The 12322-nt window shown below is 40.7% G+C and overlaps 2 protein-coding genes across 2 annotated transcripts in view; one reads left to right on the top strand and one right to left on the bottom strand.

The window, feature by feature from the left end:
• LOC138951942 (CCAAT/enhancer-binding protein zeta-like) overlaps nucleotides 1-8104 on the bottom strand; it is a 37505-nt gene extending 29401 nt beyond the window's left edge. Inside the window, exons 1-5 of the mRNA XM_070323506.1 lie at nucleotides 7952-8104; nucleotides 5002-5103; nucleotides 4603-4667; nucleotides 2703-3162; nucleotides 2108-2207 (exon numbers count right to left, since the gene is read on the bottom strand). Of these exons, the coding sequence (XP_070179607.1) occupies nucleotides 2108-2207; nucleotides 2703-3162; nucleotides 4603-4667; nucleotides 5002-5103; nucleotides 7952-8059 (835 nt within the window). The 5' untranslated portion in view covers nucleotides 8060-8104. The remainder of the gene's footprint in view (nucleotides 1-2107; nucleotides 2208-2702; nucleotides 3163-4602; nucleotides 4668-5001; nucleotides 5104-7951) is intronic.
• Nucleotides 8105-9364: 1260 nt separating this feature from the next.
• The window catches only part of LOC138951967 (glycogen phosphorylase, muscle form-like), a 38047-nt gene continuing 35089 nt past the window's right edge, over nucleotides 9365-12322 (top strand). Inside the window, exons 1-2 of the mRNA XM_070323537.1 lie at nucleotides 9365-9699; nucleotides 11547-11648. Of these exons, the coding sequence (XP_070179638.1) occupies nucleotides 9454-9699; nucleotides 11547-11648 (348 nt within the window). The 5' untranslated portion in view covers nucleotides 9365-9453. The remainder of the gene's footprint in view (nucleotides 9700-11546; nucleotides 11649-12322) is intronic.

Raw genomic sequence — 12322 nt, 5'->3', positions numbered from 1 at the left:
CTAAAAATGTACATAGTGTGTGTGTGTGTGTGTGTGTGTGTGTGTGTGTGTGTGTGTGTGTGTGTGTGTGTGTGTGTGTTCATATGCGTGTGAGGGAATGTGATCCCGCGTAAAGAGTGTGTTTACACTCACATTTGAACCGTTTAGTTTGAAATTACACCCACTCTATTCCATTACAATGCACGTCATCTTTTTTTTCTTCAGCATCTCAGAGAAATAACAACCCCAACTGTTCGGCTGTGTTGTTTTGTTTCGTTTTGTCTGTTCTGTTTTGTTTGCGATAATGAAACAAACGTTAAATTGTCGTCGGATCGACGAGTTTTCTTTCCTGTGGTATATATACAAGTTTGTGAGAACAATACGAGTGAAAAACTGTGTTGAAAAACTTTCAAATCGACTTGTGTGCTGCTATTGGATTACTCATGTAGGAGGAGACATCAGGTAGGCTTTTTGTTTTCTTCACATGCAGCTAACAATTTGCATGAACATGTATTGAAAGACCGTTTTTTCTTTCTTTTATATTACAGGCATTAATTGCACTATTTTGAATTATATAAACGCAAAACAAATTTCACATGCGCACCATACGCATGCCTATAATATGTTTTTAAATACGACATTAATTAGTGTTCTTTTTTTGTGGCACATTTAGGATGTTTTGTTTACTGTGTTGTCTTCTGCCGTCTTACATACTGTGCCGTTCCTGTTTCTTTAAATGCAACATGCACATGTTTTTCAGAGTGTAAAGAGTGGCATAATTATATACTTGAGGAGCAAACACTTTTTCTAATTCTCTCATTTACCCTTTCTTCTGTCTTGAAAATTGTGGCATGTTTTGTTTCATACTATTGACATACATGTATTATCCGCCTATGTGTTGTCGGGGTATAATATCATGTGGCACTTCGCGCGGATTTGGGTGAGCGCGCGCGAGCTACGTTTTTTTTTCTCCTGTGGTATATTATATATACAAGTTTGTGAGACTTGTATAGGAGGGCCGTGAGGTAAGCTTTTTTGTTTTATTCACATGCAGCTAACACTGTAACATGAACATGAACTACCGTAAGATCTTTTTTCTTTCTTATATGTTACTGACATTATCTACACTATTTTGAATTATATACTTATACAAACGCAAAACAAATTTTACATGCGCACCATCAATGACTTCTACTAGTAGTCCTTGGCATAATATGTATGTAAATATACGACTGTATATACTCTACTGTTTGTATATATTTCGTAAAGTGTTGTATATATGTATTATGTACTTGGGGATTACCTTTGTCTTTATCTTTCATTATTTTGTGTTCTTTTATTGTGGCACATTTAGGATGTTTTGTTTACTGCGTTGTTTCAAGGTGTTTCATTAAATGCAGCATGCACTCATTTATCCTTTCTTCTGTCTTGTGAATTGTGGCATGCATTGCAATAAATACAACTATTGAGAGATGCCCGGCAAAACACTAAAAACATCAGTTCCAAAAGGCAGGGAGGGCGCACTGAACCACTGCTATCTCTCTGCTCGGCGGCATTCTTATCAACACAGCTTACAGAGAGCGGGCAATGCACGCTCGCTGCAGACAAAAAAGAGTGGTCTGGCCCAATTTCAGGCGCCACTGTGGGTGGGAGGTGTTGGAGGGAAATGGGGGAGGAAAGGGTAGATAGGCGGGAGGGGAGTGGTTGTTGCCAGTTATTTTTAGCTGGAGCCAGTCTGCAGCTCACAGTGCCTGAAATGGAACACAGTGATGGTCTTTCACTGGTTCCACTATAGACAATGTGCATGGTCTTTCACTGGTTCCACTATAGACAATGTGCATGGTCTTTCCCTGGTTCCACTATAGACAATGTGCATGGTCTTTCACTGGTTCCACTATAGACAATGTGCATGGTCTTTCCCTGGTTCCACTATAGACAATGTGCATGGTCTTTCCCTGGTTCCACTATAGACAATGTGCATGGTCTTTCCCTGGTTCCACTATAGACAATGTGCATGGTCTTTCACTGGTTCCACTATAGACAATGTGCATGGTCTTTCCCTGGTTCCACTATAGACAATCTGCATGGTCTTTCACTGGTTCCACTATAAATGCTTGTTCATACTAACGTCTTTTGTACAGTGCCACCTCATCCTCCAGCAGCTTGGCAGCAAACTGTTGACACTGGTGTACAAGGTCTCTGGTGATGTCTTCCGCTCCTTCGCTGGTCTGCACACAACAGCATACACTATGACAGCACTGTCAGTGTGGTATGACAAGGAAACGGAACAGCATAGAGCACTAAAAGAGCGTGATACTTTCCTGTGCATCAAGACCAGATGATGGTCATTTCTATCACGGCTCTGAATGAAGACACTGGGTACATGACTGACAAGAACTGCTTCATTTATGGGTCCTTCTAATGTTCTATCCAGGGTCTACAACACAGTGTCTTACTGCTAAAGTTCCATGCTTCTTGTTACTTTTCAACCACCAGAGCTCATTCGTATGCAAGACTAGTCAACATCTCTATTTGAGAGGTGGGGGGTTTATTAGCTTTTTTAATTTTTAAATTTTATAATTCTGTAAATATTTCTGACAGTAAAAAGTGAAAATATGCTTCACAGTTTGAAAAGAAACCACCAAAAAAGGTTAGAAAAAAAAGAGATAAAAAGAAGTAGAAATGCTCATGTAAAATGTTATCTTCACTGGGGATAAACTCACATGATCATCCAGCCAGACATCTCCGGGTTTGACCAGCAGGGAGGGGCGCTGCGGTCGAGTCTTGAGGTGACCGGTCAGCTCCTCCACTCCGCACGCTGTCGTGCTGCTGATCTCCGCATGCTGAACTTTGAACTTGTTCTTCTCCTTCTTGTTCTTTCTGTCCTTTTTCGTCTTTGTTTCGCTGGATTCCGCAGCCGTTTCTTTCCCTTTGACTGTCTTTTTCTCTCCCTCTGCAGCAGTTTCTTTCCCTTTGACTATCTTTTTCTCTTCCTCCTTGCTGTGTTTTGGACTGGACTCTGTGGATGCATCTTCCTTTTTGAATTTATTCTTTTCCTTCTTTTTCTTCTTGTCCCCAGCTTGGTTCAAGTCTGTGGTGGGTGTTGTTGCTTTTGAGGTTGATGCCTTTTCTTCATCACTGTCCTCATTGTCCACAGGTGCAGATAAGAGCTTCTTGGGTTTTCTGAAAAATATCAAGCATCAGTTCTTATTTCTACGACACAAGCATTCATGCAAAATGAGGAGGGCATCCAAATCCCAACAGCCCTGGTTCCCTTTCCATTCAAAGCTTGTTCTGTGGGCATGGCAGTCAAATTGAATAAGAAGAGTCTGAGCAAGTGTGCGGGGAGGGTAGACTCTCCTAAACGTAGTACATACAACACATAATACCATTGACGGCAATGCAAGCGCAGGTACTTCAAAGAAAACAAAATAAAAGCTCTTTGACAGATTTTGAGGATTCAACTTTTGTTTAGGCCCCCCCCCAAAAAAAGGTCTGTTTACGGTAACATAGGCCCAAAAAATAGGGTCGGTAGGTCGGGATTTTTTTTTTTTTTCCCCCCCAAAAACCATATTTTTACGTTATTTTTTTTTTCTTTCTCCCCAAATGCCAAAAAAAAGTCTAGGGTCGCGCGAAAAAAATAGGGTCGGTCGGGTTACCGTAAACAGACCTATTTTTTTTGTTGGCCTTAGCAGTTTTCTTACCTCGAGACATACTACTACATGTACTTATTACTACAATTCAACAAGAAGAGCAAACGCTCGATCGAGTCACTTTCGCAGTTCTGAATATTATATGAGGCATCAGATGGACAGGAAGAAATTGCTATTCACAACACAATGAGTCACGTTCACATAAAATTTGAGCCCGGTCACTTTTATAGTTTCCGAGAAAAGCCCAACGTTAAGTTGTGTGTTGCCGAACAGAAAAGGCTAGTTATCTCCCTTGTTTTTCTGATAACGTTCGTAAAAGGCTACAGATGTAAATACTTTGATGTAAAGAATAATCCTACAAAGTTTCAATCACATCCGATGAACTTTGTCAAAGATATAAAATGTCTAATTTTTCCTTTGACGCTGACCTGTGACCTTGAAAAAGGTCAAAGGTCAACGAAACCATCGTTAAAGTGTAGAGGTCATTGGAGGTCACGACTAAACAAAATATGAGCCCGATCGCTTTGATAGTTTCCGAGAAAAGTCCAACGTTAAGGTGGTGTCTACGGACGGCCGGCCGGACGGCCGGCCGGACAGACTAACACTGACCGATTACATAGAGTCACTTTTTCTCAAGTGACTCAAAAAGCATTACAGATACTTTCTGTGGCAAAAATCTGTCTGTACATGTAGTCGTACATTGTTGGAAGTCAACAGCAAAGTAAAATCTGCAGGTGAGAGTCAGCAAACTCATCAATAACTGACATAAAAAGCATAAGCAAGAAGTGAGGAAACGGGTAAACAATTTGTGTACATAACTGTGCCACATAAAGATCTATAAGAAGTTCATAGCAACACCTTTATAGTTTAGTGAAATAAATGCCCCTTCCCCACCCCAGCTCATTTATAGGAAAGGGAAATAGTTGAAGTTAACCTCCAAACATAAATGTAACACAGACAACAATCTTACCTGTCTTCTTTTCCTGTATCTGGCCTGTGATCATATATGCCCAAGCCATCCATAAAACTCCGAATCTGAAATGAAAATCAGAGGCTGATTATGCTGACACACACTCAGTCTCTCTGTCTTTGTAAATATTTGCACCATCAGCTACTCTCACCAGGTTACAGTACATGATTGTAATGATGTATGGTGTTTTTTCATATAAATATGAAGCACAGCATTTGGTGGTGTTTTTTGTTTGTTTTTTGGGTGGGTTTTTTTTTTGGGGGGGGGGGGGGGGGAGGAGGATCTGTTGCATTACAAATTATAGAAATTATATAATTATAGAAATTTAATGTATGTGTGTACATGTATGCATGCATAAATCAGTCATAAAATTGGTTTTAACAACAATCAACCTCTCACCTCATCCTTTTTGATTGGCTCTGTCTCAAACTCATTTATGACAAGGTCAAGGTCTTCCACGCTGTCATCATCCTCAACATCACCAATCAGCCGAAGGTCTTCCTGAAAACAGCAATCGGTTTGGTTATCAAAAGATGTATAAAACTGCTAAAAATTCTGATGATGCGTGCGAGAGAAAGAGCTCAGAGAAGGGATGACGTCATGATGTATTGACGTCAAAGCCTCTTAACGTCATCTTCTTGCGTGAGCTTAATCTATAGACTTGGTAACTACGGAATTTGTACCCGCCTAAAGCAAAAATCGAATCCGTAGAAAACCACCGCCGTATTTAAGTTCGCATGTTCCCAAAGTTTGGTGAACTTCTGTCCCCAACTGTAGCCACAGTTTGGCAACAAACTTCTTTATCATGTATTATCAAGAAGAACATTTCTCAAGTCGATCTCAGTATCATGTATGCGTTCGTGGGATACCTCCAGCTTCGCTGGGTTTAAGTAGAAGAGCAATGCCAATGCATTGCATACCCCCAGCGAAGGAAAAATCGTCTCTCTCTCTCTCTTGTCCCAATTCACACACACACACACTCACTCAGACAGACACAAATCTCATACACACAAAACACACTAATACGCACATTGACAGACGGACACAAAAACACCTTTCCGAACTAACACACACAAACTCACATACACAAACACACTCTCTCTCTCTCGTCCCAATTCACACACACACAAACACACTTTACACTTACAATCGACACATGTGCACACAAAATGCTCACACACACCACGCGTGCAAGAGAAAGACCGCAGAGAAGGGATGACGTCATGATGCATTGACGTCAAAGCCTCTTGACGTCATCTTCTTGTGTGAGCTTAATCCATAGACTTGGAAACTACGGAATTTCTACCTAAAGCGGCTTTGGGTGGCGTTTGATCAAAACTCGAATCCGTAGAGAACCACCGCCGTATTTAAGGTAGTATGTTCCCAAAGCTTGGTGAACTTCTGTCTCCAATTGAAGCCAGTTTGGAATCAAAGGACGTTTCTTTATCATGTATTATTGGGAAGAACATGTCTCAGTATGTGTTCGTAACATGCCTCCATCTTCGCTGGGATTATCATGCAGTCAACTTCAGTGGGTGTGGGCCTTACGGCTTCTCAGTGTGCTTCCTCAGTTATCAATTTGACTTCAGATCACCTCAACGTGGGCTTAATCATCATATCAACGGTAATCTTGAACTTTAGCGTGTTAAATTCATAGCTCAGAGAGTCAGAATCCAGTGACATTCTTTACTTATTTTTGATACAAGTCCACGTAAGCAAGCCAAAGAACATTTGTCGTGAAATTAATTGACGGATTGAGCTTCAAACGCATAATTAATTAATTTGGTTGTTCAATCGACGAAAATGCACCGAAAATGGTGTACGTTGTCAACCATGGGACATCATTTACACGAAAGAGTTGTCTCCCTTGTCTGATCATACGGATAATTCCTTCTTTGACTCATGTAAACAAAATGCATTCGTACAGTTCATCGGAGTTCATTCCGTAACTTCAAAGGGATCTAAAATGACTTGTTAGGCCTAAAAAAAAATAGGTGTGGTTACGGTAACCCGACCTACCCTATTTTTAGGGGCCGATCCTATAACTTTTTATTACATTTGTCAAAAAAAAACAAAAAAACAAGAAGGGCAAAGCCCATACGACTCACATGCTTTACACATTTTTCCTACCAAAATACATGTGACCTTGACCCAAGGTCAAGGTCATCCAAGGTCATGCAACACAAAGCTGTTAATTCAAGACATAGGAAGTACAATGGTGCTTATTGGCTCTTTCTACCATGAGATATGGTCACTTTTAGTGGTTCACTACCTTATTTTGGTCACATTTCATAAGGGTCAAAGTGACCTTGACCTTGATCATATGTGACCGAATGTGTCTCATGATGAAAGCATAACATGTGCCCCACATAATTTTTAAGTTTGAAACAGTTATCTTCCATAGTTCAGGGTCAAGGTCACTTCAAAATATGTATACAATCCAACTTTGAAGAGCTCCTGTGACCTTGACCTTGAAGCAAGGTAAACCAAACTGGTATCAAAAGATGGGGCTTACTTTGTCCTATATATCATATATAGGTGAGGTATTGAATCTCAAAAACTTCAGAGAAAATGGGAAAAATATGAAAAATAGCTGTTTTTTAGGCAACATTTATGGCCCCTGCGACCTTGACCTTGAAGCAAGGTCAAGATGCTATGTATGTTTTTTGGGGCCTTGTCATCATACACCATCTTGCCAAATTTGGTACTGATAGACTGAATAGTGTCCAAGAAATATCCAACGTTAAAGTTTTCCGGACGGACGGACGTCCGGACGGACGGACGGACGTCCGGACGGACGGACGGACGGACGGACGGACGACTCGGGTGAGTACATAGACTCACTTTTGCTTCGCATGCGAGTCAAAAACTAGTGCAAAAAACGCAATGAAAGTGAAAGCGCCCGTGTCGCACACTTATTTCCCTGTCAAGTAGGTTTAATTTGTACACATTAGAAAAAAAAGTTAAAAAAAAAAAAAAGTGATTGCCTACCTACCTACCCTATTTTTTTTGGCTATGTTACCGTAACCACACCTATTTTTTTTTTTGGCCTTATGATTACAAGTGCAGGTTCTACAAATTTGGAGACTTAAATGCCTCTGGATTCTGAGCTATGAATTTAATTTTAACACGCTAAAGTTCAAGATTACCATATCAATTTAATCACGACAAAAGCAGAATATTGAAATCTGTTACAAATGTAACATATATCCACTTCTAGTTTCCAATTCAGAGGTGACGAGTTTGAGAACGACAGAAACCACCGTGATCAGAGTATGTCTGTCCTTAACCTTGTTGAGCATCTCTGAGCTATCTCATTTCCCACTCTATCATTCAATGTCCGCATTACCTTTGTACCGCCTAGTCCTTGAATCAATTCCAAAGAAAGACCCTCTTTCTGCGGATGTTTCGACATTTTTTCTCCACGTGCTGCTTTCTGTTCCAGTTTGTTAGCCATCTTGGATTTGAGAGTAGCCGTCCTTGACACAAGGAAAGCAGTGATGTCCCCTCGGACAACAAGCTGAAAGTGCAAACATAACTTTAATTGAACTCTTTGTGATTTGTTTGTTTGTTTGTGTATGTGTGTTTGTGTGTGTGTGTGTGTGTGTGTGTGTGTATTTGTGTGTACGCGTGCGTGCGCGTGTGTGTGTATGTGTGTCACAGTGGTGTCAAAGTAAAACCACGGCGGCATACTAGACCCCCGGCATCAGCCATACTAGCTGTACTCAAAAAACTTTGCTGCTGCTGCGCCGGTGTACAGAAGCTGACTGACTTCACTGAATACAAAAGCTAACAATCACATATCTTGGCGTAGGAATATTTTACTCAATAGACCGTACACACATACATGTATGCAACTGCCACACGATACAGGATCCCTCTCACGTGCATTCCGACCCATCCGCCGAACAAGTTACTCCAAGCTATGTGTAACCCACCGACTGCACGAGAGAGCGATCTGAGCGCACTCACACAAATTTAAACTTTATTTTTATTCTAAATAACACGCGGCATACTAGCTGTACTACAAAGCGTAATAAACATTTCTTACACGTGTATTTAACCATTTCTTACACGTGTATGAAATATTTATTACACGTGTATTTAATCATTATGCTATTCCATAGCATAAGAAAAAAGATAAATTACACGTGCAATAAGAAATAAATACACGTGTATTAATCATTTATTACACGTGTATTTATGATTTATTACACGTGTAATGGTTATGAGCCAAACGGCTTTCCATATCTCTTTAGCCCTGGCTAGTCATCCTGAGCCTAAATTGTTCAAGCAAACCGGGCCTGCACTGAATGTCACGGACCTGCCGCAGGGAAACACTATTTTCGCAAAACAAACTAACAAAATTAGGGGAGGGGTCAGTTGAGGAGGCACTAAAAAGGAACGAAAGGAAAAAAGAGTCTTTTTTTGTTAAAGATGTTTGGCTCAGATTCACGTTTATGTACAATGGCCTTGATAAGCGTCCAGCCGATGCAAAAGTTTATTTCTTCTTTATTATTTACTGATTTCAAGTCAGTCTTGTGTGCTTGGCTTGTAAGGCCATTAATAGTTTTCATGCTTTCTCTGTATGACTTCTTTTTCGTCAATATCATTTAGTTTTAAATATGTATATAAAATCAAAATAAAAACGAGAAAAAATAAACATTACAGAAAGAGAACGAGTAAGCAAAAACAGACAGGAAAGTTCACAGGATTTTCGAGAGCGCCGTCTGGTGTTCGTGGCCGACACGAAAACGTCCTTCAAGGCCAAGGTCACATCAAGCGGCTGCGGTCGGAGGGGTTAGTCTCAGAAAGTCTTGGGGTGCAGTTGACGATAGATTGTCGAGCATCATGTCTGCCTATCCCGTTACCGACCATGACAAAAGAAAGCAAATTAGTATTCGTGGAATTGCACCAGTGGAGAATGTTGCCAACATCAAAAAGTCTTTCAACAGGCATCTTCACTACACCTTGATAAAAGACCGAAACGTTGCTACACCACGAGATTATTACTTCGCTCTTGCTTTTGCTGTCCGGGATCATGTTGTGGGAAGGTGGATGCGAACACAGCAGCATTATTATGAGCTCGACCCAAAGGTAAGAAACATAATATCATATTTTGATCTGAACTGTATATTATGTGCATGCGAAGTTCACCCGCATTGACTGATAATTTGCTTCTCCGGTATATGCGGCTCCGTCAGCTGCCATTTTGCTTCGTTCCTCTACGTTTGTCTGTAACCTAATGAACTCGAAAGACAGATCAATGATTTGCGCTTTCGACAGTCATTTGCATTCCAGTACATTTATGTGGCTCTACTTAGTTATGTGTGAACAGGTTTCTGCTTTCTTTTGGGTCTTTCCATGTGCATTTCATCGTTGAAAGCAGTGCACTTTGACTGAGGGTGATAAGTGCCGCAGTTCCAGAATTTTGCATCCTCATCGTTTTTGTGGGTCTGTCTTGTGGGAAGTGATCTCCCTTTGAGTACTCAGATTTTACTTGTGCACTTTTTGCCTTGACATGTAAAAGCTGTTCAACTTGTTTAAAATAAAAGAGGAGAGGAAATCACTATCAATTTCTTGCCTGTGTGTCTCAACAGGTACATATTACCTGCCTGTGTGCCAACACTGTGTGTGTGTGTGCGCGCATGTTTGTGTGTGTCAACACAGTGTGTGTGTTTGTGTGTGTCACTGTGTGTATGACAACACAGTGTATGTATGTGTGCCTGAATGCATAGGTTTCTTGATAAAAAGATCGGTGTCAGTGTTAGGCGCGTTTGATCGATCGCGCTGCACGTTTGGTGGATCGATCAAACGCGCCTAACATCAGCATGACCATGCATGTATCATTGAGTGAACTGTAAGTGTAAGTTCAGTAATTATACATTACTCCACCAAAATCGACAGTTTTGTGAAGCAAGCAGTAACATAATGCTGAATAATGTTGGCATAACTGTGCTACCAGGTAGTAATATTAAAGGAAGGCCTAGCTATATTGTATCCTGATGGATAACAACCAGGATGTTTTGGGCTGTGTGTCTCCAAAGTCAGCTTAGTAATGGGATATATATGCAATGCTTAACACTGCAATACCAAGATGTCTGCAGTAACCAGGATGTCCAAACTAGAAATTGTTTACACTTACAGTGAGAGTGTACAATTCAGGTTAAATAAAAGCAGGATGTTCAAATGGGATATAACATTTGTAAAGAAGTCTGTAACAAGCTGGTTTTGTGCAGGAATTAAAACAGAATGAATTTTTATCCTTGTATATTATATATATGCAGTCATTCAAGAATTTGTAAACAATATGCTCTTTCTCTCTCTCCCCCCCCCCTCTCTCTCCCCCCTCTCTCTCTCCCCCCCCCCCCCCCCTCTCTCCCCACTCTCTCTTTCGGCGACCCCCCCGCGGGTTAGGGGGAAGAATTTACCCGATGCTTCCCAGCATGTCGTAAGAGGCGACTAACGGATTCTGTTTCTCCTTTTACCCTTGTTAAGTGTTTCTTGTATAGAATAGTCAATTTTTGTAAAGATTTTAATCAAGCAGTATGTAAGAAATGTTAAGTCCTTTGTACTGGAAACTTGCATTCTTCCAGTAAGGTAATATATTGTACTACGTTGCAAGCCCCTGGAGCAAATTTTTGATTAGTGCTTTTGTGAACAAGAAACAATTGACAAGTGGCTCTATCCCATTCCCATCTCCCCCCTTTCCCCGTCGCGATATAACCTTTGTGGTTGAAAACGACGTTAAACACCAAATAAAGAATCTTTCGGCGATCATCCTTTTTTTTGAGGATCAATGTCGCTTGTTCATTTCAATTATCATTATTCTCTCAGGTGCCAGGAGATTGGTTCCGGATAACTCTTGTGTACTCTATTACATATTGTATGCATTTAGAGCGCTTACTTCCCTTTGGTTATCAATGTACTGTTTGTTTTTTCAGCGTGTGTACTACCTCTCCCTGGAGTTCTACATGGGGCGAACGTTGGCCAACACCATGGTCAATGTCGGCATCCAGAGTGCCTGTGATGAAGCCATGTACCAGGTAAGTAAACAAAGGAATTAGCAACAATAATGAATTTAAACAAATTGATGAATGAAATCAGAATAGATTAATAGAGTACAAAACAGAAACAGTAAAATAAATGCTTAATTATTGACATCGAGAAAATCAAAATCATCATTATGAGTTGAACCTTATTTTGTTCGCTTTCTTTTCTGTTAGTTTATGTATTAGTGTTACAGTGAAGTCCGGCTGTAGTGATAGACCCATATAGTGATAGTCCGGCTGTAGTAATATAATTTCTGGGTCCCGGTCCCAGTTGTTCATGTTCTTTGTTAACTTAGTCCGGTTGTAGTGATATTTTTCAGTCTGGATATAGTGATAGTCCGCTTGTAGTGATACTATTTTCAAGTCCCAGGGGAGCTAAAGTCCGGCTGTAGTGATAATGTTCGAGAGTAATCTCCCTTTACCAAAATGGCGAGCAAAAGCCAGCCACGCACTGTGCTTACCCTGAAGCGGAAAATTGATCTGACAATTTTTCATTTAACCCTTATTTCTAAGTGGCCCTTCTCTCTCTCTCTCTCTCTCTCTCTCTCTCTCTCTCTCTCTAAAACACACACTGGCACGCACGCACACACACACACACACACCGGCTGTTGAACTGCCAGGACGGGGGTAGGTTAACACAGGACATTTGCAAGCCTGACAAGGACGAC

The sequence above is a fragment of the Littorina saxatilis genome, linkage group LG17 (genome assembly GCF_037325665.1).
Source record: "Littorina saxatilis isolate snail1 linkage group LG17, US_GU_Lsax_2.0, whole genome shotgun sequence".
Taxonomy (NCBI): Eukaryota; Metazoa; Mollusca; class Gastropoda; order Littorinimorpha; family Littorinidae; genus Littorina; species Littorina saxatilis.
The sequence above is the reverse complement of the archived record's forward strand: the minus strand, read 5'-3'. Positions and strand labels throughout refer to the sequence as shown.